The sequence below is a fragment of the Triturus cristatus genome, chromosome 9, assembly GCF_964204655.1.
Source record: "Triturus cristatus chromosome 9, aTriCri1.1, whole genome shotgun sequence".
Taxonomy (NCBI): Eukaryota; Metazoa; Chordata; class Amphibia; order Caudata; family Salamandridae; genus Triturus; species Triturus cristatus.
This window is the reverse complement of record NC_140592.1, coordinates 447,993,153-448,018,252: the sequence shown is the minus strand read 5'-3', so window position 1 is coordinate 448,018,252 and position 25,100 is coordinate 447,993,153. Positions and strand designations below refer to the sequence as shown.

Below are 25,100 nucleotides of genomic sequence, written 5' to 3'. Positions count from 1 at the left end.
AGCTGGTAAACGTGTTTCTTGTTTTGGGGGTCTTATCTGAAAGTGTGTCATCGGTGTAGGAGAGGATGTTTTTGTGGTGTGCACAGATGACTTTGGCCAGAGAGACCACATATGCTCTGAAGAGGGTAGAGCTGACCAATGAATCTTGAGGCACTTCACAGAGGAGTTTCCTGGCTTCTGAGGAGTATGGTGCCAGGTTGACATATTGATGAGGGCTGTTAGCCCGACACCTGTCCCAGGATGCTTGTTTCCGGTTCAGGTAAGACATGGCTTAGCAGTTTGGGCTGGATTGTTCCCATGCTGCACAGGGTCAAGACTGATTTGCATATAGCTGTGTCTGAACTGAGGTGGCAAAGAGAGATAAAGTATTCTGATTGTCCTGATCACTTTACCAAGGGGCCATTTCGAGGGAGCCTACTGAGCAATTGTAGCTTTCCTATGCCTTAATACATTTTCATGAGAAAAGCTAGTAGAGGACCAGGCATGGCAAAGCTAAAGGAGAGGAAAGGCCAAAGAATATCAGCTGTATGAGGGCTGAAAGCAATGGTTGTCCTGCGCACTATCTCTCCCAGGTTCTGTCGCCTCGTCTCATTGACTCACCCCTGGAAGCGTCAGCCAGTGATAGAAGGAGGTGGGATCTGTATGGCAGGCCCCATCACACATTATGGCTCGCGGCGAGCTAATCTCTCACCTGAGCCGGGGCATGATTGTCACTTTTTTGTCTCTGTCCTGAATGTGCAGATTCTCACTATAGAAAACATAGGGTGAGTGATGCTCGTTGAAGGGAGGATGCAACCGATCTCTCCCTTGGCACTTTGAGGGATGCTCACACCTTTCACCCCACAAAATGTCTCAATCCACCCACTCTTTGGTATTAATGATGGAGGACTCGGCCTGCGACTCCTTGTGAAACGTTGTGAATGGCTGGTCTGAGGACTGACTGCATGGTACAACTAATGAGTGTCTAACTTGCAGAGCCTCCATTGGATCCGCTGAGGAAACCCTTTACCTGATGGCCAGTGATGAACCTGACGTTCTCTCTGCTATATTGCTGGAGTGACTGTCACTGTGAGGCATGACACACATGGACAGAAAAAAAAACAATGGCAGCTATAACAGGAAAAAAAGTGTCTGAGCATCAGGAAGTCTTATTTTCTTGTATTTTACAAATACCCCCCGACTTAGTGGGTTTATTTCCATAGATTCTGTAGAAACAAGCATTTGCAATGCAATAGGTCTCGCAATTACGCAAGTTTGAGCTATTGGCACTGTAAATGACAATGCCTCTTATTTATGTTTTTGTTTGCAAAACATAAATAAAACGCATTGTCAATTACAATGCCAATAGCTCAAACTCCCGTAAATGCGAGACCTATTGCATTGCAAATGCTTGTTCTGGTTTGCACCGGAGATTACCAGTACCTCCCACAAGGAGTAGCTGTGGAAGCCCCCAGACAGCGTAAAAGTCTTACGATTGTAGTGACAGAAAATTCCGGGTCAGAGGACTCGAGTGGCGCCAGTTACCTCATGAGGCCGAGTGGACAGATTGTATTCTGGAATCGTCTCGCAGATTGGTCCTGATTTTAATAAAATACACCGAAAGTGACCGTGTTGCCCTACAGGTCAAAATTGATAATTTAAATGAAGAAAATCGGTAAATTGGAAGTAAGGCCGTGATTCAACAGTACCGTGAACAACAGTGGTTTATTGGCCTAAATTAAGGGATGTGGTTAGGCCAGAGCAGCTTCGGGACGGCTTTTATGTTAAAGCAAACCAAATGCTGCGTCCCGCAAGTGGTGCGAGCGTGTCCGTGTGACGTTGGGCTGTATAGGCGAGCGTGGTGTGAGCGCGCATTGGCAGAGAACAGACGGCGTGAGCGTGCACATGGACTGTCCGGGGGGAAAGTGCACATCTCCTGTCGGGTGTCCAGGCGAGCGCAATGGGAGCACGCATCGGCAGATAAGATGGCGAGCGCTGTCACTTCAGAACCCACCAGTCTCGAGCCACGGGGGCGAGGCACCTGCCTGCAGCGCCCACCGCACAGGCCGTCGAGAGCGGACCCCCCAATGCCCGGTATCCCGCGGGCGGCATGGGCCAGGCGAGGAGGGAGCCAATAGCCAGAGCCCTGCGCGTGGGGCCGAGCGCGAGCCGCCGAGACAGGTGAGCTGCGCCCGCGGCCGGGGGGATGGGGACGGGCGGGGAAATGAGGGGGAGACGGGAGTTTGGAGAGAAAGAGAGAGAATGCGTGTGATGGGAAGCGGGCAGAAGACACCGGAGAGAGCGGGCCAATAGTAGCTGTTGTTGGGCCGGGGAGTGAAGGTAAGAAGACAGCAGAAGCTGCGCACCGAGCGGTCCGTGAGGGGGCGGAGGAGACCCAGAGCACACGGGTGGGCAAGAGAGAGTCGGGGCCGGGTGTCGGGGGCGCACAGACGGAGAAAGGAAAGTTACAGAGAACATGAAAACGGACCGGCCCTGAAGCAGGAGCGCCGAAGACAGAGGCTAAGACACCGAGGAGAGGTTTGAGAGAGGCAGGACTGGGGAGGCAGGTGAAGAGAGAGGACCGGGAACGAGCGGGCAGGAGGAGAGAGAAGGACACACTGATATAAAGGGAGGAGACATACTGAAGAGAGAGGGACCCAGACAGACAGACAGGGGATGAGCTGAGATGCAACAACTTCTACAATGAGGACGAAAGTGAAACTGCATACTGGCTTGCTGAGGGAAGGGAGACAGGAGATGTGCACGCCGCGTGGCTGTAGGCGCGTACACCAACTCAAATCCGCCGAGACCATGCGCGTGCCCATCTCCTGTCCCACTTCCGAGGCAAGTCAGCAACAATAGATCTCGCTGGCGACAGCGCTTCGCGCTGCGTTCGCCAGGCGAGACCTAAAAAGGAGCACCAAGCAAGAAACAACATGGCACTGCTCATCTATATGACACTATATTGAGGTCGATAATATCAACCTACTACAATATCGCAATGTCACCTACTATTATATCATGATGGTGAGCCTATAATTACTATTCCTAAATCTACATCTACCTGCCTATACTCACCTTGAGATATAGTGATTAAGCCTACGAAGTATAGGAGATATTACTGCCATGTGATGTAATTCATGCAACATAGTGGACATATTTCCATATTTAGCAGTGATGTAAGTGCTGCTCAGGTGGATTGGCTTTCATTTTAGAGCCCCCCACCCAAAGGTAGGCGCGTGTGCCTAAATATAGATGCTGTCTTCCACCAGGGAAGTGGAAGCCAGGGCTTCTGCTGACCTGGTTGGGTGGAGAGCTACCTTCCACGCTCAATATATTCCCCATAATCCTTCTTATTGAATTTCGCATAATGCGCACAATACACATAAAGTTGGAAATCTGCATCTAAAGATTCAGTCCTCGCATGAATGAAGAGGTACGAATGTTTGGAATTTGGTAAGATTCTTCAGGTTTGCCTGGAAATTTTAAGTCTTCAAGCGTACTCCTGAAAATATTTGCGAATTCCATTTTCTCATGTGAAAATATGCAAACATGAGAAAAACAGTGGTACCTTCACTAGCAAATATGTTTCACTGTGGAGAAACTCTTAATTTATAGCCTTACCATTTTTTGTGGATTTTCCCTCTGTTTCACTCCCTGTAAAGGGATATACTCCTGCCAATGGCATGTGGAAATTGACAGCTCTTTCAGGGTGAGAAAGGGTCAGAGATGAAGCCATGAAAATCCACAAACGTGTAAAATGATGTTTGTTCAATAACTCATAGGGCAAGCATGCCCTCTCCGTTCCCCTCTTGTAGATTGTACCACTTGAAAATCTTTGACTGAATAAATCCATTTAGAGTTCTCAACCAAATTTGCATTTAAAAAAGACGTTTTGCATCGGAAAATAATGCAATTTGGATGTGTAAATTGGGGTGGGTGTAACTCACGTAATTCAATGTAGCGTAATCACTCAGAAGATTATGTAGAGTTACGCAAGAAGAGTAATTCGGCATTACCTCCCGGTCCCTCCAGTCCTCATCCCATTCCATAACAAAGTGGAGATGACCATCTCCACGACAGAAAAAAAGAGCAGGAGAATGCTGGGATACCCAAACCAACCCCCTCCAACTGGGAGTATATAAGCTCTACTATCCCAGCATTCAGCCTGTTCTTTTTTTCTGTCTTCCGACAGAATGGGACGTGGATCTGCTGGTTCTTACCTGCTGGAGTCTTCTTGGATGTCTCATCTGACTGCTGGGCTGTCCTCGACGTCCTGTTCTGCGGTCTCCTGGCCTGCCGGGCTTGCCGGGAGCCGCGTTGTTTTGGACCTTTGTGACTGGGGTGCCCACCTCCTGGTCGGTTCCAGGTTGAAGACTGCGACTTCCTGTGGCTGGGCCCGTCGGGAAGACGCGCTGCTGCTTGGGAAGCCTTGTGCCGGTCTTGGAAGTGCCCCTTGCGTTCCTAGTTTCCGATGGGGCTGCATTTCGGCCTTTTCCTCCTGGACGCTGCATGGCCGTCTGAGGGTGCCGGTTGCGCCTGGTTTCCTCCTTTGCTCTGCGCTCGTTGGTGGATGGCGTCTGGGCTGGTGGTTGGGGGTCAGTGTCTGTGTGGTGGTGTTTGACTGCCCCCATGGTTAGAACCGCATAGCAGTTTCTTTTTCCATGCTGAGTCTCTGGGGCTGGTGTACTGCTGTACTGGCCAGCGGCCTTTGCACCCTGTTCGCTCCTGCTGTTCTCTGTTTTCTGATGTTGAGTCGGTTCGAGTCTCGGCCCGGTAAAAGTGTGCATAGAAAATATACTGGAAATATATAAGACGCACAGCTTACATTAAAGACAGCATTGGGGTCAGGCCTGGTTGGTACCTGTATGTGAGGCTGCTGGGGCATGCCTGGTGCTGCGGCCTTCCTTTAATTACCCCATTGTTTGTGGCAGGATGCCCTTGTTTCTGGCCTGCATGGAGCTCCGTGGTGGCTCGCTGAGGTGTAGTCTCACTGTTGGGGTCTTGGCGTCCTCTGCTCTTTGGGTTTCACGCCGGTCTGTCAATCTGCGCTTTGCCATACCCTTCCTGTGCTATTTCTTGCTAGTGACCGCTTATTGCAGGCAGTCTGTGCCGCTCTGCGAATGATTGGGTGTTTCAGGACACGGTGCTGGTTGTCTGAGGCTGCCTACCTAGCGGTTTTGTCCTTTGCGCACCCTTGGTCCCTGGCAGGGTCCTGTCTGGGGTTGTTCCAGGTGCTTGGTACAGTTCTTCAGCCTTTCCGACCTGTTGGTTCCTGCCCTTGTCTGCCTTACTGTGTTCGGCGGGGTCGGGGATGGTGGGTTTCAGGTTGGGTGCACGTCTGTGCAGTGTTTTCCTGGCCTGCGGCCTTTCCTCCCTGCTGGCGCCTGGTCGTGTCTGCTCCTGGTCCATGAGTGCGTCGGGCCGGGTTCGTGCCTGTTTGGGTGCCTGGGCTTCAGGTTGCTGTGCGCTCCTTGGTTTGTTCCTGGGCTGTCTGCTTGGCCCCTGCTCAGGGGTGCCTTGCTTCTTCTTGGCCCATTCCGTGGGATCGCTGTGGCTGTATGCCTTTGTGTGTCCCGTTGTTCGGTGTGTGGGACTTTTGTTGGTTCCTCTCTCTGTCTTGGTTGAGGGTGTTCTGATTTCCCTTCCCTGGGGTTGCCTGTTCGGGCTGGCGGTGTGTTGGCTGTTCCCCTGCCCCGGTGGTGGGTGGCCTGTTGCCATTGCCTTGCTGTTCTGGGGCCCTGTCCTTTGGGGTTCCCTGCCTCCCGGTTGCTTGGTATTGTGTTTCTGCCTGTTGCCTGAGTTGGCGGTTGTGGGGCGCCTGTCCCAGGCAGTATTTTTCTTTTCCTGTGGCTGGGTCGCTTCTTGCGTCCGCATCAGGCCCTTGGGGTTTCAGGCCTCCGTTTCTTGGGTTCCGTTGTTGCCCCGGGAGGGGGGGGTGAAGTGCCCTCCCTCTGCCCTGGGGGCCCTTGGCCTTGGTTGGCTGTTGGCTCCAGGGCTGTGCTGGTGGTGCCCCTGGTGGGCTTTCTGGCTGGCGTTGGTGTTTGCCTTTTGCCTAGCGCTGGGTTGTATTGCATTTGGTTGTCTGGTGGGGTTTGGTTTTCCTGTTGTGGTTTCCTTCTCTCCTCTTGTGTTTCTTTTTTGACTTGGTCCGCTTTTGGAGTCATGTGCCTCTTGGCTGCCGGTCCTTTTGATGCCTTGGGTGGCTTGGTGTTGTGGGTCTTCCTTGGCTTCTGCTTGGGTGGCTCCTTGGTTTTTCGGGAGCGCGGCTCCTGTGCCCTTCCCTCTCCGATGGTTCCGTCTGCCCTGTGGCCTTTTCCACCCTGCCCATTCTTGTTCCCCTGCTCTCTGGGTTCGTGCCTGTCTGGCTGTCCTCCTCACCGTGCCTGGTCTTGTCCGTGGCTGATGGGTGTGTTGGTGGGGTGCCAGTTTTGGGTCTGGTGTCGGCCTCCTCTGGTGTGTGGGCTGCGTTGCGGCTTTCTTTCTCCTCCTTGTCGGACTTGTGATTCCGGCTGGCTTTGCCTCGGCTCTGGGGCTGTGGCTTTTCCCTTGGGGCCTGTCGTTGGGGCTTGGCCTTTTCTTGCTCCGGTAAGGGCTGGTTTTGGGCCTGTGGTGTCTCTGGTCCTTTTTTTTTTGCTGGCTCTGCGGTTCTTGTTTTGGCTGGTGTTTGGTCTTCCCTTCTTTCCTTTCTGTTCGCGCACCCCTCGGTGGGTTGTGCGTTCTCCGGGCGCCTCTCCCTTGGTTTTCGTGGTGCCTGGGGTGTTCTGGGGTGTTCTGGTGTGTTGTTGGGGCCTGGGCTTTGCCTCTGTTGGATTTTGGGCTTGCTGTCCCTGTGTTTGGCCGCTCGTCTGCCTGTGCGGGGTGCCTTCTTGCTTGGGTGTGTCCTGCCTTTGGCTGTGGGCCCTTGATTGCTTCGGGGTCGCTGCCTGGGTTCTTTCCTGGCCGCTCTTTCTCTGGTGCCTTGGCGCCTTGTTTCAGTGGGGCTCTTTCGGCCTCTTGGTGGTTGGTGGTCCTGTGCCTGGTGTTCCTGGGTCCTGGGCTGGCCTTCTGTCCTTTCCTGTGCCCCTCCTTTGCGCCTGGCTGTTGCGCTGGGGCAGTTGTGTGGGTTGACTTGTGTGGGTTGCCGGGCTCCCCCTGTCTTCCTGCTGCTTCTCCTCTCTGTGTGGCCTGGCTGTGGCTGGCTCCTGTGCTTTGCCCTGTGCCCATTCTTGGTTGGGGGTTTTGGGGTTGGGTCGGTTGACCCTTTGCATCTCCTTCTGGCCCCTGGGGGTGCCCTGTTGGAGGCCTCCTGTCTGACTGGCCTGTCCGTTCAGCCTGCTGGCTTCTTGGGTGTTTGTAGGGGTGCCTGCAGGGTTGGGCTGTGGGCCTCCCTGTCTTTCTCTCCTGTTTTTGCCCTTCTGAGGCTGCTCTTGGGATTCGCCTTGAGTGGTTCCTTGGTGTCATCCTTTGTCGTCCTGGCCGGTGGGTCAGCTCTTGGTTGGTGGGGGTTTCCTCCTTCCCTGTTCTAGGGTTTGGTCTTCCTCTGTTCCGTGTTTGGCCCTCTGGTGATGTCTCTCTTGGTTGCGCCCTGGTTGGTCTCTCCCTGGCCTTTGTTGGGTGGGGTGCTGGGTTCGTGTCCCGGTGTCTCCTGCTTTCGGGATGTGTGCCTCTAGCCTAGCCTGTTGGCCTGTCCCTGTGCCCCGGGTTCTTCTCCGGTTGTGGCGGCCTTTCTGCGGCTCTCAGGTGTCTCTGCTGGGGTTGGCTTCTGGCTGTTCCTGCCCCATGTCCTGGTGGGGCCTGGCGTGGCTCTGGGTTTTCTGTGCCTCTGGACTCTATGTTGCCGGTGTTGTCAACTTTGTGGGGGGGTGATTGCTTGTGGTTACAGCCCCCTCTCTTCCTGTTTGCCCCTCTGGGTCAGTGCCTGCATTCTTTTCTGGTTCTGTCCTCTTTGGTCTTTGCAGCTCTGCTGGTGGCTTCCCCTGGTGTGTGGGGGTTGGTCCTGTGTTGTTCGTGTTGTTACTTGGTCTCTTGCTTTGGCGGGCCTTCTTCCGTCTCTTCTTCCTTCCCCTATGCCTTTTGGTGGGGTCATGTGGGTTCGTTCGGCGGTGGGCCAATTTCTTCCCTCGTCTTGGAGGTTTGCTCTCTGTCTTTGCTCCTGCTGTGTTCCTGTTGGCGGGTGGTGTTTCAGGGCCTTCGGCCTTGCCGCCCTGCGCAGGCCTGTTCTCGTCTACTCTCAGGCGTTCAGCTGGGTTTGGCCTGGTTTGTCCCTGGTTGGTCAGCTGACTGGTGGTGCCTGGTGCTGTGGGTTCGCCCTTGGCTGTTTCTCCCTGGTCGGTTACCCTTCCTTGCTTGGTGGTGCCGTGTGGGCACTTCTGCTTCTTCTGGATCCCCTTCTGCCGGTTGTTTCGGCCTCTCTGGGGTTTCCCTTGGGGTTTGGCTTTGGGTGCTGGGCCTCCTTCTGGCTTATCCTGGGGTTCTTGTGTCCCTCTTGTTGTGGCCCTGACTCCTTGCGCTGGGTCTTCTTCTGTGGTGGCCTCATCGCTGTTCTTGTGGTCTGTTCCTGGTCCTTTCTTGGGTTCTCCTCCTCTGTGGCTGGTGGGGTGGTTCCTGGTGTTGGTTGTCTGCCCCTTGGGTGGTGGCTCCTTGATTAGGCTCCTTGTGTTGGGGTTTCCCTGGCCGTCCCCTGCTCGTTTTGGGATTTCGGCTCCGTTAGCTTGGTTGGGGGCGTTGCTGTTTGTGTGCTCCTGCCTGTGTTTATCTTTAGTTGGCTCCCTTTCGCTTCTGTTGGGTGCCGCTTTTGGTGTGGTGTCCCTGGTGTTGGTGGGTGTCCGGAAGGCAGGGTTGTTTGCTTTGGTATTCTCCACTTTGTTAAGGAATGGGACGAGGACTGGAGGGACCGGGAAGTAATGCCCTATTATTTACCGGTAATCTTCATACTCCTGGTCCCGTTGTCCTCATCCCATTCTTTACGCCCCTCCCTCCCTCCCGTACGGCCGGCCTTCCGGTTGGTGGCTTGGTATTTCAGGCTGAATGCTGGGATAGTACAGCCTATTTACTCCCAGTGGGAGGGGTGGGTTTAGGTATCCCAGCATTCTCCTGCTCTTCTTTTCTGTTGTGGAGATAGTCATCTCCACTTTGTTAAGGAATGGGACGAGGACAATGGACCAAGAGTAATGAAGATTACCGGTAATTAATAGGGCATTTAGCGCCATTTTCTTTGCGCAAAAATCCCCCCTTGCATCCAAATGGACGGGAGGATACATTTTTTGCTGAGAAATAACACTAAATGGAACAGAACATGATCAAAGATCGTAAAGCAGCCAAGTGTGTTTGCTAAAGGTGCACTTGGGTAGGATTTTTCCCCAGTGTATCCTGGCATTTAGCACTTGTTTCTTAGCTCAAAAAATGCACTCTTGCCTCCAAAATTAGGAGGCATTTTTCACTAATAAAATAGCTCTAAATACAACAGAACATAAACAGCAGCACAAGCAGCTGCTCACAAATGCTAAATGTGCTCTCCCAATAGCATTTTCCCCCAAACTTACTTTTAATTACTATGGCAGACGTAATTGCATCATTATAGGTAATTCTGCGTCAAAGAGTAACGGAGAATTTCCAAACCTGTTCTGATTTCTCTGGAATAATCGAAATTCCTCCCAGGCCAAGTGTCAATCAATCAATAATCGATCATTTGTATAGCACACTACATACCCGCGAGGGTCTAAAGGCGCTGGGAGGGAGGGCGGGGGGCCGCTAATGGTCAAACAGCCAGGTCTTGAGTAGCCTCCTGAAGATCAGCAGGTCTTGGGTCTGTCGTAGGGTCAGTGGGAGGGTGTTCCAGGTCTTGGCGCCGAGGTGGGAGAAGGATCTTCCGCCGGTGGTTGTTCTCCAGATGCGAGGGATGGTGGCGAGTGCGAGGTCGGCGGAGCGGAGCTGGCGGTTGGGGATGTAGAAGGAAAGTCGTCTGTTGAGGTAGGCTGGACCGGTCTTGTGGAGTGCCTTGTGTGCATGGATGAGGAGCTTGAAGGATATCCTCGTGATGGCGGGGAGCCAGTGCAGGTTTCTCAGGTGGGGAGTGATATGGCTGTGGCATGGTACGTCGAGGATCAGTCGTGCAGAGGCATTTTGGATGCGTTGCAGACGTTTGATGAGCTTGGTCGGGGCTCTCGCGTAGAGGGCGTTTCCATAGTCGAGTCTGCTGCTGACGAGGGCCTGGGTGACTGTTCTTCTTGTGTCTGTTGAGATCCACCTGTAGATCTTGCGGAGCATGCGGAGGGTGTTGAAGCAGGAGGAGACGGCATTGATTTGCTTGGTCATGGAGAGCGTTGAGTCGAGGAGGAGTCCCAGGTTGCGTGTGTGGTCGGTGGGTGTTGGGGCTGCCCCCAGTGCCGTCGGCCACCAGGAGTCGTCCCAGGCTGAAGGGTTAGAGCCGAGGATGAGGACCTCCGTCTTGTCCGTGTTCAGCTTCAGTCGGCTGATCTTCATCCAGTCGGCGACGGGCTTCATTTCTTTGTGAAGGTTGTATTTGGTGGTGATGGGGTCCTTGGTGAGGGAGAGGATCAGTTGGGTGTCGTCGGCGTAGGAGAGTATGTTGAGGTCGTGCTGTCAGGCGACGTGTGCGAGCGGGGCCATGTAGATGTTGAACAGTGTTGGTCTGAGGGAAGAGCCCTGGGGTACGCCACAGATGATCTCGGAGGCTTCGGATCGGAAAGGGGGAGGCGGACGCTCAGGGTTCTGCCGGAGAGGGAGGAGGTGGTCCATTCCAGAGCCTTGTCTCGGATCCCTATGGCGTGGAGGCGTGTGCATAGTGTGTGGTGGCAGACGGTGTCGAAGGCGGTGGAGAGGTCCCGGAGGATGAGGGCAGCGGTCTCACCGTTGTCCAGCAGGGTCCTGATGTCGTCGGTGGCGGTGATGAGGGCAGTCTCAGTGCTGTGGTTGCTGCGGAACCCTGACTGGGAAGGGTCCAGGATTCTGTTGTCTTCAAGGTATCGGGTTAGCTGTCTGTTGATGATCTTCTCGATGACCTTGGCCGGGAATGGAAGCAGGGAGATGGGCCGGAAGTTCTTGAGGTCTCTTGGGTCCGCCTTGGGTTTTTTGAGTAGGGCGTTGATCTCTGCGTCTTTCCAGCTCTCTGGGAAGGTCGCGGTCTCGAGGAAGAGATTGATGACGTTGCGCAGATGGGGTGCGATGGAGCTGCTGGCTTTGTTGAAGATGTGGTGCGGGAAAGGGTCTGAAGGGGAGCCGGAGTGGATTGTGCTCATGGTCTTGATGGTGTCATCAAGGTTCACGATGGCCCAGGCTAGCAGGGGGTTGTGGTCGATAGTGTGCGGGGAGTCTGTTGTGTTGATGTTTTTTGGGGCTGTCTGGCTGTTGAAGCTGTCATGGATGTCTGCTATCTTGCGGTGGAAAAAAGCGGCGAGGGAGTTGCACAGGGCTTGCGACGGCGGGATGTCGTTGGTGTTGGAGCTGGGGTTGGAAAGTTTCTTCACAATGTTGAAGAGCTCCTTGCTATTGTGTGTGTTGTTGTTGAGGCGGTCTTTGAAGGAGGTCCTCTTGGCAGTCTTGATGAGGTGGTGGTGGTTGCGGGTGGCGTCCTTGTGGGCTGCGTGGCTGTCCGGAGTCTGCTCACTGTGCCATTTTTTCTTTAGTTTCCAGCAGGCTCACTTGGAGGCTAGGAGTTCTGGAGTGAACCAGCTGGCCCTCTTGCTGGTGTCTCTGTAGGAGGGTTTCTTCAGCGGGGCGAGGGTGTTGGTGCAGTCGTCGATCCAGCGTCTGAGGTTGTGGGCAGTGTCGTCGGTGTTGTAGAGTTGGGTGGGTGGGCTGAGAGCGAGGTATGCGTGTAGTTGGACTTCGGTGATTTTGCTCCAGCAGCCGCGGGGGATCTGTTGGGTGCGGTGGTGTGTGGTGGGTTTCTGGAAGTCGAAGTGGATGCAGCGGTGGTCGGTCCAGTGGAGTTCGGTGGTGTGGCTGAAGGAGAAGTGGGAGCTTGAGGAGACGGGGTCGATCGTGTGGCCGGCGGAGTGGGTTGGCGTTGTAACGAGTTGTTTAAGTCCGAAGTTGGCGAGGCTGTTGATCAGGGTGGTGGAGTTGCTGTCCTTGTTGTTCTCACGGTGAAAGTTCAGGTCTCCGAGGAGGATGTAGTCGCTGGAGGTCAGGGCGTGCGTGCTGATGAAGTCGGCGATGGAGTCGCTGAACTGGAGTTGGGGTTCGGGGGGTCTGTAGACGAGGGTTCCTCTGAGGGTGGAGTTGGGGTCTGTGTGGATCTGGAAATGCATGTGTTCGGCGGTGCTGAGAGTGTCGTCGGTGCTGGTCAAGATCCTGATGCTGTTCTTGTGGAAGATGGCGATTCCTCCTCCGACTCCGTTGGGGCGGTCTCTGCGGGTGATCTTGTAGCCGTCTGGGATGGCAATGGCGATGTCGAGTGCGGAGGAGTTGTTCATCCAGGTCTCTGTCAGGAAGGCGACGTCCGGGGATTAAGTGTTGAGCAGGTCCCAGAGCTCGACGGCATGTTTGCGTGCGGAGCGGGTGTTCAGTAGGATGCATTGGAGATGATTGTAGCCTTTCTTGGTGGGTGGTTCGGCGGCTCTGAGGCTGGTGTAGCTGCAGTTCCAGCAGGTGAAGGGACCCTGTGTGCGTTTCGGGGCGGCTTTGAAGCAGGTGTGGGTCCGTTCGGAGTTGAGAGCATGGAGTGTGCTGGCATCGTAGCGGCGGCGGTCGTCATGGCGGGCGCGGGGACCAGGGGTTCTGGCGCTGGGCGCGGTCCAGGCACAGATGGGTGCAGATGAGCTGGCCTTAGTAGGGCCTTCGACATGCCAGCGGCGCGCCCGCTGCGTGCGGTCGCCATATATGGGGAAGTGTAAGCACAGTTTGCCGGTGCCAATAGCTTTGAGAATTGTCCCAAATTTGTTTCTATTTATCCATTTCATTCGCCCTCAGCGTGCTTAAACTAAAAAATGCTTTAGCTGTCAGTCATCTCACCAGTCATTCATTGTTCGATTCTAGTGTTCAGCGTACCACAACTGAACATTCAGATTGTCATTTCTAGCTATGTTGTTGATAATCAGGTAATTCAATATTCTAGGCCATTCACCATCTTTGTTTTAGTATCCTTCACAAACAAGCTACTTGCAATCTTTTCAATCTTGAATGAATTACAAAAGTTTTAATTTCAACTTCACAGAGATCAGAGTCTGTGTAGTCGTTAGTCGGTAGCCCAAGTCAGATGAGGCTGAGACATCTATGTTCCACCTCCATGGCACTTTGGACCATTTGTGTTACGAATGCAAAAACCTTTTACATCTGCTCGATGTTGATCTTTCACTAATACCACAGGTGTATCATGCATTGAAACTGTGCTTTACCTCCCACACTGATTCTGAGTATGTGTTTCTGGTGTGACCTAAACTCTCATCTTTCAGGCCAACTTGGCACTTATTGAGCCTCACCTACACCATCACAATACCCTTTACCAGGAATATGTAAGGTACTTTGAGTAGCTTCAGATCATTGAAGCTTGTCTCCTCTCCTTAGCACCTTGCCATAAAAAAAAATCTCACCACTCCCATCCACATTGCAGTTGCTAGAAGACAGTACATTTAGAGCAGGCCTCTCCAATAGGAAGCTCGTGACCTACTGGTAGCTCTATAGCTAGCTGTAAGTAGCTCTCCTGTGTGCAGCCCAGCCTGCTAAATTAGAATCTTTTGCTTGACTGAATTAATTTATGTATAATAAAGTCGAGCGTGTGTTTTGAACACGAAAATGTGTGAATTTTCAGATCTCATACACTGACCTTGGGAGGAAAATGGTTCAATTTCCAAGATATATTCAAAACTGACATTTGACTGATAAATCGTGTGGTGTTGGACAGGCTTATTATTAATACCATAACCTTAACGTCAGGGGCAATGGGTTGTGTATTTCCCATGTAGAGGTATGCGTAATTGACAAACATTTTTAAATAACTTCTAGAAACCCTGTCTAGTGCAATGAGGTGATCACTGCTAGTAATCGTGAATATGATGGTCACTCATAGTTCTATTGTCTGGGGTGGTCGTAATTACAACACTAATATTAATAGCTTGGGATGCTTTTCCCTGAACATAAGTAGCTCTTAATGCAGAAAAGGTTGGAGACCCCTGATTTAGTGTCATTTTGTATATCTCAAAAATTCTTCTATGACAGCTGTCAAAAGTTCCAGAATACAGAGCTTGATCAAAACATCCCAAGAAGACAAATACGTTTGAGGAATTCAGTCTCTTTGGCCCAAGTCCAAGCACCTTCTCTCCAGGACAATATGTTATAAGTATTATTTAATATGTCTCCTGCCTCAGGCTAGCACCTGGCTACACATGCGGTAACTCCAGGCTTGTCAACCCGACTGTCAGATTTAACAAAAAACACAAAATCAAACCATTGGTGTGTACTGCTTTCAACAAATGGCCTTCTTTTTATCTGCTTTGAGGAAAATAAGATCATATTCCCAACTTGATTTTTAAATTGTAATCTAATTCATTGAACTATATATTAACTCTGTGTATATTCATCATTTATTACTCATTTTAAAACACAAATAATCTTTTTTATCTAAATTCTTTTTTGTAATGAATCTGTGTGATCATATGTAATTTAAAATTATAACATCAATGAAAATTGTTGTTTTTATAGAATACTTTTTATGCCATCATTGTGTTGGCGAAATAAAGTTGTCTTGACTGACTGACTTGTATCATACAAGATGTTTGTAACTTGTTTAAAGTGAGAGACTTGCCATGGAAGGTTTTGAGAGTTCATGAATTGTGTGAGAGTCTCTCTGCCTCTCATGAGATTGTTCCTAGTTCTCCAAGCACACAGGGGATGTGAACTTCGATTAGCATCCAGCTAACCTTGCACTACAATTGAATGAAGGCTGTATCTCATTGTCTCAGGTGGGTCTGAGAATAGTTAACTGGTAACATTACGAAAGTGTGGATTGTTGACTTTCCACAACTTTAGATGGTGAAATTAGCTTGTAGAGCCATGAAACAGGTCCTATTAAAGCCATTGTTTAAACACAATTTCAAAGCTCTTTTGATAACCATAGTTTGATGTTGAGAAAGCCATGTGACGTGCACCACCATTATGGGGAGAAGGTGTCTATCACAGATCTAAACCAAGTCTATTGTGTAATGGCTCTCAAAGTTCAATAGTTTCTAATGTCATAGAGGGAGGGGCTTTAAAAAGATTATCACCCAGACCTTTCCCTTTTGGATTCAGCCATTGATGCAAGAGGGAAGGGCAGGGTGCCTTGCTCTAACAATAATTGCTTTCCCATTCATTTATGATTCTCTCATGATAGGAAGTCCTGAGACCCTGTGGTTCTAAAAAACCCTCCTAAATCTGATCATTATCACTAAGAGACCCAAATATCATGGATGCTCTTCTGTACTGCTGGACAACTCTGTTATGCACTAAACATCTTGGACTATGGGCGACAATGGTAGTCAGACTGATGACTGACTCTAAAAATGTGACTTCAGTGTGGGGTGTGAGTTTCCTCCAAATCTGCATTATTAAGGGGAGCCCACAAACTCCAACTCCAGTTTCCCCAATCAGAAACGGGCACCGACACAGGGGCTTCGATCATTCATCTGTTCCTTGTTTATTTGTTAAGCTGTTAGGCCTTTCGGCATTTCCTGCCATGTTCACACAAGGGGAGTTTGTGTACCAAAAATGGTGTCATCAATAGCCAGATCTTGATTGCATTAAAATGGAGGCATTTAGGGAATGAGGCATTGCCCAGAAGGAGAATTTGCAGTTGGAAGACTAGGGACCTACTTGTGGCGGGTCCAAGTAAAGATGGGGCTCAGTTCCAAAATAGGTAGGAGCAAACGAGGAGGTTAGATAAACAGTTGCCTTGCCTAATTGAGATCTTGAGTAGCCTAGTTCTTTCCTACTCCATGTATACCTGTCTCTATGTCAAATAGAGTGTCTGCATCTCTCACGTTCTATTCATGAAATGGAAAGTCTCAGAGTTCTACGTCTTCCATTTTCTGGTCCATGTTGTCCTCCATGCGCAGCTAATGAGGAATAATGTATAGGTAAGAAAGCTAAAGTCTATGCTATGTAAGAGGCAGAAGTAGTGCAATGTAGCGTCAACACCACCCAGTAAACATTACTCTCCATTTTCATAGTGTTCGCTTCTTAAAGAAACATTAGGAGAATAATCAAGCCTGTGTTTGTTCTAGGTGTTGTCATTAGCAATGGAGAGCGCTGGAAGCAACTGCGGCGATTTTCACTCATGACCTTAAGGAATTGTGGGATGGGAAAGAGAAGCATCGAAGAGCGGATCCAGGAGGAGGCACAGTTTTTGGCGGAAGAACTTAGAAAAACTAAAGGTACTGTGGCTAATAAAGTGTGGAATATTAGCCATAATTCCACCACCATTTTATACATGAGAACTGTTCCTGTAAGTGTGCTGATTAGTGAATTACAGTCTTCTATCTGAAATAGGTAGTTCTTTTTTTTTGCTCCTGTTGTGTGGCGGTGGTGCAGGAGACGCAGAAGGCTGTAAGTCTAGGCAATTCCCTCTGATGTTGGAGTCTGACACATTCCGCAAACCATTTTGAAGCAAACCGATTTCTTATTTGTTTTCATCCAACCCTTTTGCTCGTGTTTCAATACCAAATGGATGACTTAGGTGCCTTGACAGAGTTTTTTCTGGTCCGGATCAAAGGTAATAGAGAAACATTGTAGAACAATAATTTTCACAGGAATACGGTTTAACAAACTACATTATTATCATGAAAACATTTAAAAAGTAAGCATTGGCAAAGCCAATATTTCTGGCTTTAATGTGCTAGCCTGAGCTCTGTTTACATACATTAGCAAGTTTCAAGTTTAAGTTTATTTGATTTAGTTCTCTGCTGAGAACAACAAATTTTAAAAATGCATTTGTTATTGAATATTAACAAAATAATTATTTCAATAGAATTTAAAAAAAGTTTTTAGAAATTTGAACAGATTATAACACACAAATTCATTAGGCAGTGATTTAACCCCTTGCCTGCTCATGACGGAACCACTCCGTCATGAGCCACGGGCGCCGTGTGCTCATGACGGAGTGGTTCCGTCATGCTGCGGCCGTTGGCGACCGCTCCGCCCACGCGGCACTGATTCCCCGCCTGTGCGGGCGAACAATGCAAGTGGGCGGAGTCGTGACGGAACCACTCCGTCATGAGCACAGCGCGCCCGTGGCTCATGACGGAGTGGTTCCGTCACGAGCATGGCGGTGCCGCGCTGACCCCGGACCCCCCCCAGCGCCGCGGCGGAATTCGTGCCGCGGCGAAGGGGTTAAGAAGCGAAGTCAAGCTCTGTACTGATGTACTATTGCATCTAGTTTGAATTAATTTTAAGTACCGCATTCTGGCATCAACCAATGTTGAATTAGGACATACAAACAGAACATGCTTCAAGTCTTGCACTCCTCCATTGCAGAGGTCACATATACTAGTGGCATTTTCGTTGAGGTTCCACTTAGAAGTAAAAGATTTTAAGGGGAGAATCCCAAGCCGTAGTAATATAATGCATACATTAGCACATTAAAGACAGACCCACTGACTTTGTGAATGCTTGTTAAACTACATATCTGCAACTTGGCTACTTCCTACAAACTCTAGAAGGTAATCTGTCCAGATGAAACATGGGACAGATGGCTGGCTAAGCATTTGGGAATGCTCAAATTACTAACCGGTCATCTCCATCACTCCGATTCTCTTTTATTCTTCCCAGTACTTAATCCATGAGTGAAGGTACCCATTCACCATTCTCCTTCCACTGTTTCAAAGCTGTCTTCTCTTTCCATAGATGAGTAGAAGGAACCACCCATAACACTTCTCGAATGGGTACATTCACTCATGGAGTAACTATTGCGATGGGGAAGGCGAAGAAGAGGAAATATGCATTATGTATCAGCAGCAGAATTGTTTGGACCTTGACATCCGTCAGTCAGTCCTATTTATATTTTCTTAACAAATAACACTTTTCAAACTGGGACTTGCAGTTTCACTATCCTCAGGAAAAATGTAGACCTACAATAATGATAGAGCTGGCTTCTCCTCTCTTGGTACCCCATGTCACACTCTGCACTAAGTGAAAGGTGCATTGAAGATACACACACAAAGGTGTGCAATGAGGCTTGGTCACTCAAATCAGCCATGCCTTCAGCTTTACAAAAGGAAATCAAAATCAATAAAATCTATCAGATAAATAAAAAAAAATATGAATGCAGCTTCTGCCCTGCAAAATACTGTAATGGGATACACTCTTGTTACAGAGACGTGCGCAGGTCAGTTACAAAGTCTGGTAGGGCCAGCTCACACTTTCATCTTTGTGAGGCGAAAAAAATAGTCATTTTATGGTGAGTAATACCATTTGTTATGTATAGAACGCCAACTCACACTCAGTTCCACATCAGACACATGAACATACAGAGCTATTTTTTTCTTCAAAATATTATAGTGAATTTTATAAAGCACACGACCATATAAATCGATACAAAATATCAGCAAAAAAGTGTTGTGCAGTGAGAAAAAAATTATGCAAATCGGATAAAAACATAAAAGACAACGTGAATATGAACAGTATGCAATCTACAATAAACATACATTATAAGAACGTATATAGAGGTACTGATGCACTATAAGTTAGCAATAATATAAATACTTGGATATATTCAGCAATTAGAAACATATTCATTCAGGGCTTTCCATGTTAAAGATTTGATTGAAGAACACTTCTCATTTTTGTTAAAAGAGATTTCTATTCAATTTCTCATATATAAAATCCAATGCCACAAGAAATGCGTGGACAAAATGTTAGCAGATTTCCAATCACAGTAATAGATTTAATAGCAGAGGAAATTAAAATATTAAATAACATCATATCCATGTATGATAAAGGAAATATTAGAGTTGAAAATGTACTTATAACAACTTTATAGAAAGAACAATATTAATACAAAATATTTGAGAAACTCTATCCCAAACATTGGTCCAAAATTTTAAAATGATTGGACAATCATATAACATAAGTTACAATATGCCAGGTTCTATATTACAGCTCTAATAATCCAATCTATAACAAATGTTTGCATTACGCTATTTAACAGAAGGCCAAAAACAACTGTTTAATAAAAGTGAAATAAATTAGCAAATAAAAGGTGGTAACTAAATAGAAACATTAAAAAGCAAGATTTTCACAGGATGTTCAGCGTCATTGCCGAGACTCGAAACCGGTTCCCATATATTTCCGAGAAAGAAAAGAAAAGCAATTGTTGACTATGTAAATGTTGGGGTGATTTTATTTCCAGCATTTTTTTATTTATTCCCAGCATTTATATAACACACATCCTATACCTTCTGGGATGAATGTGCGCTCTATAAATGCAGAAAAGGAATAAATAAAATACCAGAAATAAAATAAATACATATTTTCTCCCACAGCTGTTTAAAAATAGATTTTCAGGTTTCATGAGCATTTCTGATGAATGCCGTGCAAAGTACAAAATCAAAGTCCAGCAATTTTGCAAGCACTCACCTGAAAACACATCCTTGCTGCATTGCCCACAAAATTAATGTTTCATTTAATGACACTTGCAGAGCATGTCAAAGGTGAAAACAAAATCAGATGTTGGCAGATTTTTCAGGAGCGCTCTGACAGTCCAGCCAGCTTCCCAAAACCTCGAATGACCCTGCAATCCTCTATTGAGGCTGATGCAGTGCAAGGTTACATTACTCTTAGGGGACTCCAAAGCCTCTCTCAAATACTGTAATGCAGGTAGCACATTGGCTCACTTGTCAATTCAGACTGAGTTTCACAGACGGGTAGTGTACATGTGCATCACTGACCTCTCTTTGGGCCTCTAAAGAGGGGAGTACAGTTCATGACTGTGCACTTTCCCTGGGGCTCATGAGGCTCATTTGACAAGTTTTGGCTCAATCCTACTGACTTGTTCCAGGCACTCTAAGGGCCAGATGTCCAAAGATTGCAGATAGCAATTTCCTAATTGTGATTTCCTGCAAATCACTGTTCTTAATGTATGAAACTCTTTTAATAGGTCGCAAATAGTCCTTCCTCATGCACTTTTCAGATTCGTTTTTTGAGAGTAGGCACAGCTCTTAAAAAACATTTTTTTTCAACATCCTCAAAGAGGAAAGGGTCCCAAAGGGAGCCCTTCCCATTGGCGAATGGGTTCCCTCCACATTTTAATTGATGATAAAGTATAACTGTTTTGCGACTGGAATTCTGTCGCAAAACGGTAATACATACAATACCTATTCGGTATCTGGAAGGGGCGCCCAAAACACGCCCCTTCTAAATAACGAATGGCAAATACAAATTGCGATTTGGTAACAAGTTACCAGATCGCATTTTGCATTTGTACATCAGAAAAAAAGCATTTTTCCAGTCGCAAACGCTTGTACATCTGGCCCTAAATTAATACTTTTTCCTAGGTGGCAGATATGTAGTGACCATGCATGTTTAGAGCATGGGAATTCAGGCAGGCGCATGATGCATAGAAAATTATTTTCTTTTAAAAATTCAGCCATTACAAAGGTGGGTATGCGCTTGTGTTATAATAGGGAACTAGATGTCGATTCATTAATACCTAAGTATCGCCTTTGGCAGGCAAGAAGTTATATGTGCCATTAGTCCAGGCATTTTAGTTTCTCTAAAGGGTTCCCTCAAATTCAAACATGCTGGGAGAGCAAGTTCCTCTTTTCTTCAACTTCACCACTAAAGCGTGTTTTTTTTATAGAGGTCCAGCGCTTATACATAAGTATTCAAACATAACCCTAAAGCTAGTGTTTTACGCTGCTTCCCCTTTTTTTTTCAACAGTTCCCAAAATATTTATTATTTGAATTTTTTCCCACTTCCTGGTTTATTGAAAATCCATTTATACATGAGGTGCTTAAAGTCCTAATATAGGGGCCATGTGTACCTGCGATTTTTACCAAATCTCAATTAGGAAATCACAATTCCTAATGTAAGAAAACTTACAAACATCAAATAGAGACTCCTAATGGGGTCACCAAAGATCTACCCCATGAATATTAATGAGGTAGGTTGCAATTTGCGACCCATTAGGAATTGCACCCAGCAGACCATTATGTCAATGTCTGTGATTGCTTTTTAGTAAAACAATCTTTTTTTTTTTTTAAGATGTAGCCCGTTTTACTTAAAAGAAAACAGCATGTTTTTCAAAAAATTCAACAAAACATTTAAGTTTCATTTATTTAAGAGTAGGCCTGCTCTTAAAAAATATTTGTTTCAACATTCACAAAGGGGAAAGGGTTCCAAGGGAACCTATTCCCATTTGCGAATAGTTACCCTCACCCTTGAGGTGTCAGTAGAAAAGGAATGTTTTGCACCCATAATTCTGTTGCAAAACATTGATACATAGCACTGTAATCCAGTTTTTAGTAAGGATACCCTAAACTTGCCCCTTCCAAATACTGAATCACCATATACAAATAGTGATTCAGTAACATGTTACTGAATCGCACTTTGGGCCTGATAACGATGTAGGCCTGAAACTAAACTGCCCGACTCCTTGTCAGATTCGGTTCCAACCGGCTCGAGGATGGTGGTTCTTCCCGACCGATTATGATGCTTCCAAGCACCGTTCGGAAGAACTCCCATTGACTTCATAGGAGCCTGTGTTACAACCGACAACACAGGCTCCTATTGGGAAAATGAGTGTCTACGGAAAACCTTACACACTGTCGCGGGCACCCCATGGTGCCTGCCACACTTCTGCATGGTTTAACAGGGGTGTCCCTTCGGAACCCCCTCGACCCCAAACCAGAGGCCTCAGGATGAAGGGGCTAGGGGCTCCTGAAGTCAGTTTCTGACCAAGCCGGAAAGGTTGTAAAAATCCGACATCATAATTGGGCGGTCAGCAACGCTCTCCGTAGAGCCGTACAAATCGGCTCCGACCGACTCTGATTCTCCGAATGCAGTTCAGGACCGATTTGGACTGATCGAACGGGTCCCCTTCCGACCATGAGCATTGTAATCGGTCGGTTGAAAACTATTTCAACCAACCGATTACGATGGGTTCCGACACGGTCAATGGGAATCCGACTGTCGGTTGGAGGCTTTCCTACCGACATCGTAATCCGTTCCATTGTGTTTTCTACAAATGAAAAAGTATTTTTGCGGTTAAAACCCCAAAAATGCTTTTGTATAAATGACCCATAGCGTTTTGTGGACTAGTTACTCTATAACAAAAGTGAGTAATATCCTGTCCCCCTTATTGCAGGTGCAGATATTCTATAATTCTCTTCATTCGCTTCTTCATGTATGACTTTTTTTTCTATACATGTCATTGGTGAAATATGTTTATTAATGAGTATGTTAGATAGGGAATAATCACTCACATTTTAGGTGACTAAATCATTTTCTACCCTTAAGTAAACTAATTGGAATGGATCAGTAAAGCAAGCGAAGAAAGGCCGAAAAGGCCTTCTTAACAGTACTGAGAGAAAGCATTCTGGAAGTGGCACTTTTCAGACTGCACCTCCTGCTACCAAATTAAGAGCATACACATTTTTGCTATTGTTCATGGTCACTAAGACAGAACTTTATTCAACTTTCTGAGTAGACTCTTAGGGCCAGATGTACAAAGCATTTTACCGGCCATTTGCGACCAGTAAAATGCTTTTTGGCATGTACCAACCCTATTTTGTGAGTCAGTAACCTATTACCGACTCGCAAAATAGGGTTTGCGGGACACTATTAGCAAGGGTCGTATTAAGGGCGTCCCTTCCTAATAGCAATACACAGTGGTATGTTGGAATGCTTTGCGACTGGTAATCCAGTCGCAAAACATCTGCAGTTACCACCACTTTCAAGTCGGTGGTAACCCATTGGCAAACAGGTAGGGACTTTTTTAAAGATTAGGCAGTGGTCTCAATGACCAATGCCTAATCTTAAAAAATGAAAAGAAAACTTTTCATTTTTCTTTTTGTAATGCATCGCGTTTCCTTTCAGGAAAACGGGCTACTTTACAAAAAATAGATATTGCTTTATTCAAAAGTAATCACAGACATGGTGATCTGCTCACTCAGCAGGCCACCATGCCTGTCATTTTTGGAATTTCTAATGAGCTGCAAATTGCATTAATATTCATCATAAGGTAGGTCATTTGAGACCTATTGGGAATCGCAGAAAGTATTCAAAACACTTTCGTACATGTCGTTTTACGATTTCCTAATTGTAAATTGCAAGGATTCGCAATTAGGGAATGACTTTTTAGTACATCTGGCCCTTGATTCCCAGTCTGCCTTCAGGGTCATGCAGTGGGTCAGGAGAGTTACCCGAATAGCTTCAGTTCACTTTTCATGCTCTGATGATGATCTTAATGTAAAGAAAATGGTATGGAGGAACAAATAAAGCAATATTTTTGGATAAGGACACTTTTAATTATCCTTTCATATGTGTGTCAATTCACATCTCATTTTTCATTTTTTGCTGAGCATATATAAAAGACATATATTTTACAAACCAAACCCTATATACATAAAACAAAACTACGCTACTGTCCCAACAACAGATTTTTGATCATGGATCCACCTTTCAATAGTGTGGACATCCCAGAGGGCATGTACATTGCATAAGGAAAACAATATCTCCACCAATTCAAAAGCAATGCAAAGTTCTTGAGTCCCAACTCATTCAAATTTTTGATGATCTTAAGCATTGAAAACATTAAGGGTCGAAATGTCAAAATATTTCATTTGGACCGTACCTCTGTACATGTTTTATGGCCATTAATTAGAACATTGTTTCTTCTTAACGGGGTCTCGCTACTGACACATTTTTGTAAAAAGCGTAAGCTCATAGTTTATGTCTAAGTGAGAAAACTTTTTTGTGGGCTCCATTAATTCATGCCAAAAGATTCATGTGATTTATTCCTTCATTTATCAAGTCAGAACCCTTTCTTCTGCTAAGGTTTTTGTTGGTATACCTCATTGGCGCAATTGATGGGGAGAGTTAGGGGTGGGCGGAATTTGCGAAAGTGACTTTCGCAAATTATCGAGAAAATGTTAAAAATCTCCGCAATATCGCGAAGATGCGGAGGTTTTTTTCCCGCCCCTTCGCGGTATTTTCTGCGTGGTCGCGGCTCGCCAACTTACCCATGCGGTTGCTCGCGGGCGCGGCCATCTTGTTTTCACTCTTCTCGCGGTGCATGATCGCGAGAAGAAAGACGTGATCGCGCGACCAATGACATTACTGCGGGCGCGAACTGTCGCGAGACAGCGCAAATGGCTACCAACAATCCAACATCTCGTGGAGAACGCGACCGGATCGGGAAAACTTGCCGGCGAGGGATTCAGGTAAGGCGATCGCGCGCGCACGAGAATGTATTATTTTACAGCGCGAGCGAGAAACAAATTATCGCTAAGCTGCGGAATGTGGAAATTTTGACATTTTCACGCTCTCCGCGGAACGCGAAAATGTCAAATTATCGCAATTTCCGCGAGCGGAACGGAAATTTAGCCCAGGCCTAGGGAGAGTACAGTGATCACAACTGTGCAAAACATTTTTCTATGCTGAATTTAGGAATCATTTCTTCAACATCTAGATATGCCAAAAAACTGAGTAGCAATATTCGTGTTCTTCTGACAAAAACTAGTTGGAAGAATCCGTGGGATGCCTGTAATAAAAAATTTTTAAAAGTGTTGAGTCAAAAGGTATGCAACATGTGGACGGTAGAATAACTGTCCTCCAATGATCAACAGAGGAGCAGTCGAACCAGAAAACAGAAATGATTTACATCTCTCAAAAGACGCAGGCTTAATACTTATGTCAGACCAACAATTGCATAAGAATTGAGTAACTGCTGTGTCAAACACACAGGGAGGCCAGATTACACAAGCATGGCGGTTGTCGTGGAGTCTGGGCCACACATTTCTGCATTGCTGAACACCTCCAGGTATTTCTCGGGGTTCTGCCCTATTAACCTAAAGGAACATCCACACCATCACCCATTCACACATCTAATGCCATCTTTAAACGTCCAAATGGAAAAATACTTGGGTAATTTTCAGTCCGAATTTACAGAACTCCCAGCTGAGATTCAATAAGAAGCAATTATAAT

General features: G+C 47.3%; 1 protein-coding gene across 1 annotated transcript in view; it reads left to right on the top strand.

Annotated features, from left to right (window-relative positions):
* Window positions 1-25,100, top strand: part of LOC146798113 (cytochrome P450 2C16-like) — a 383,825-nt gene that overhangs the window by 119,041 nt on the left and 239,684 nt on the right. The window contains exon 3 of the mRNA XM_085625338.1: window positions 16,182-16,331. Coding sequence (XP_085481464.1) covers window positions 16,182-16,331 — 150 coding nt within the window. The remainder of the gene's footprint in view (window positions 1-16,181; window positions 16,332-25,100) is intronic.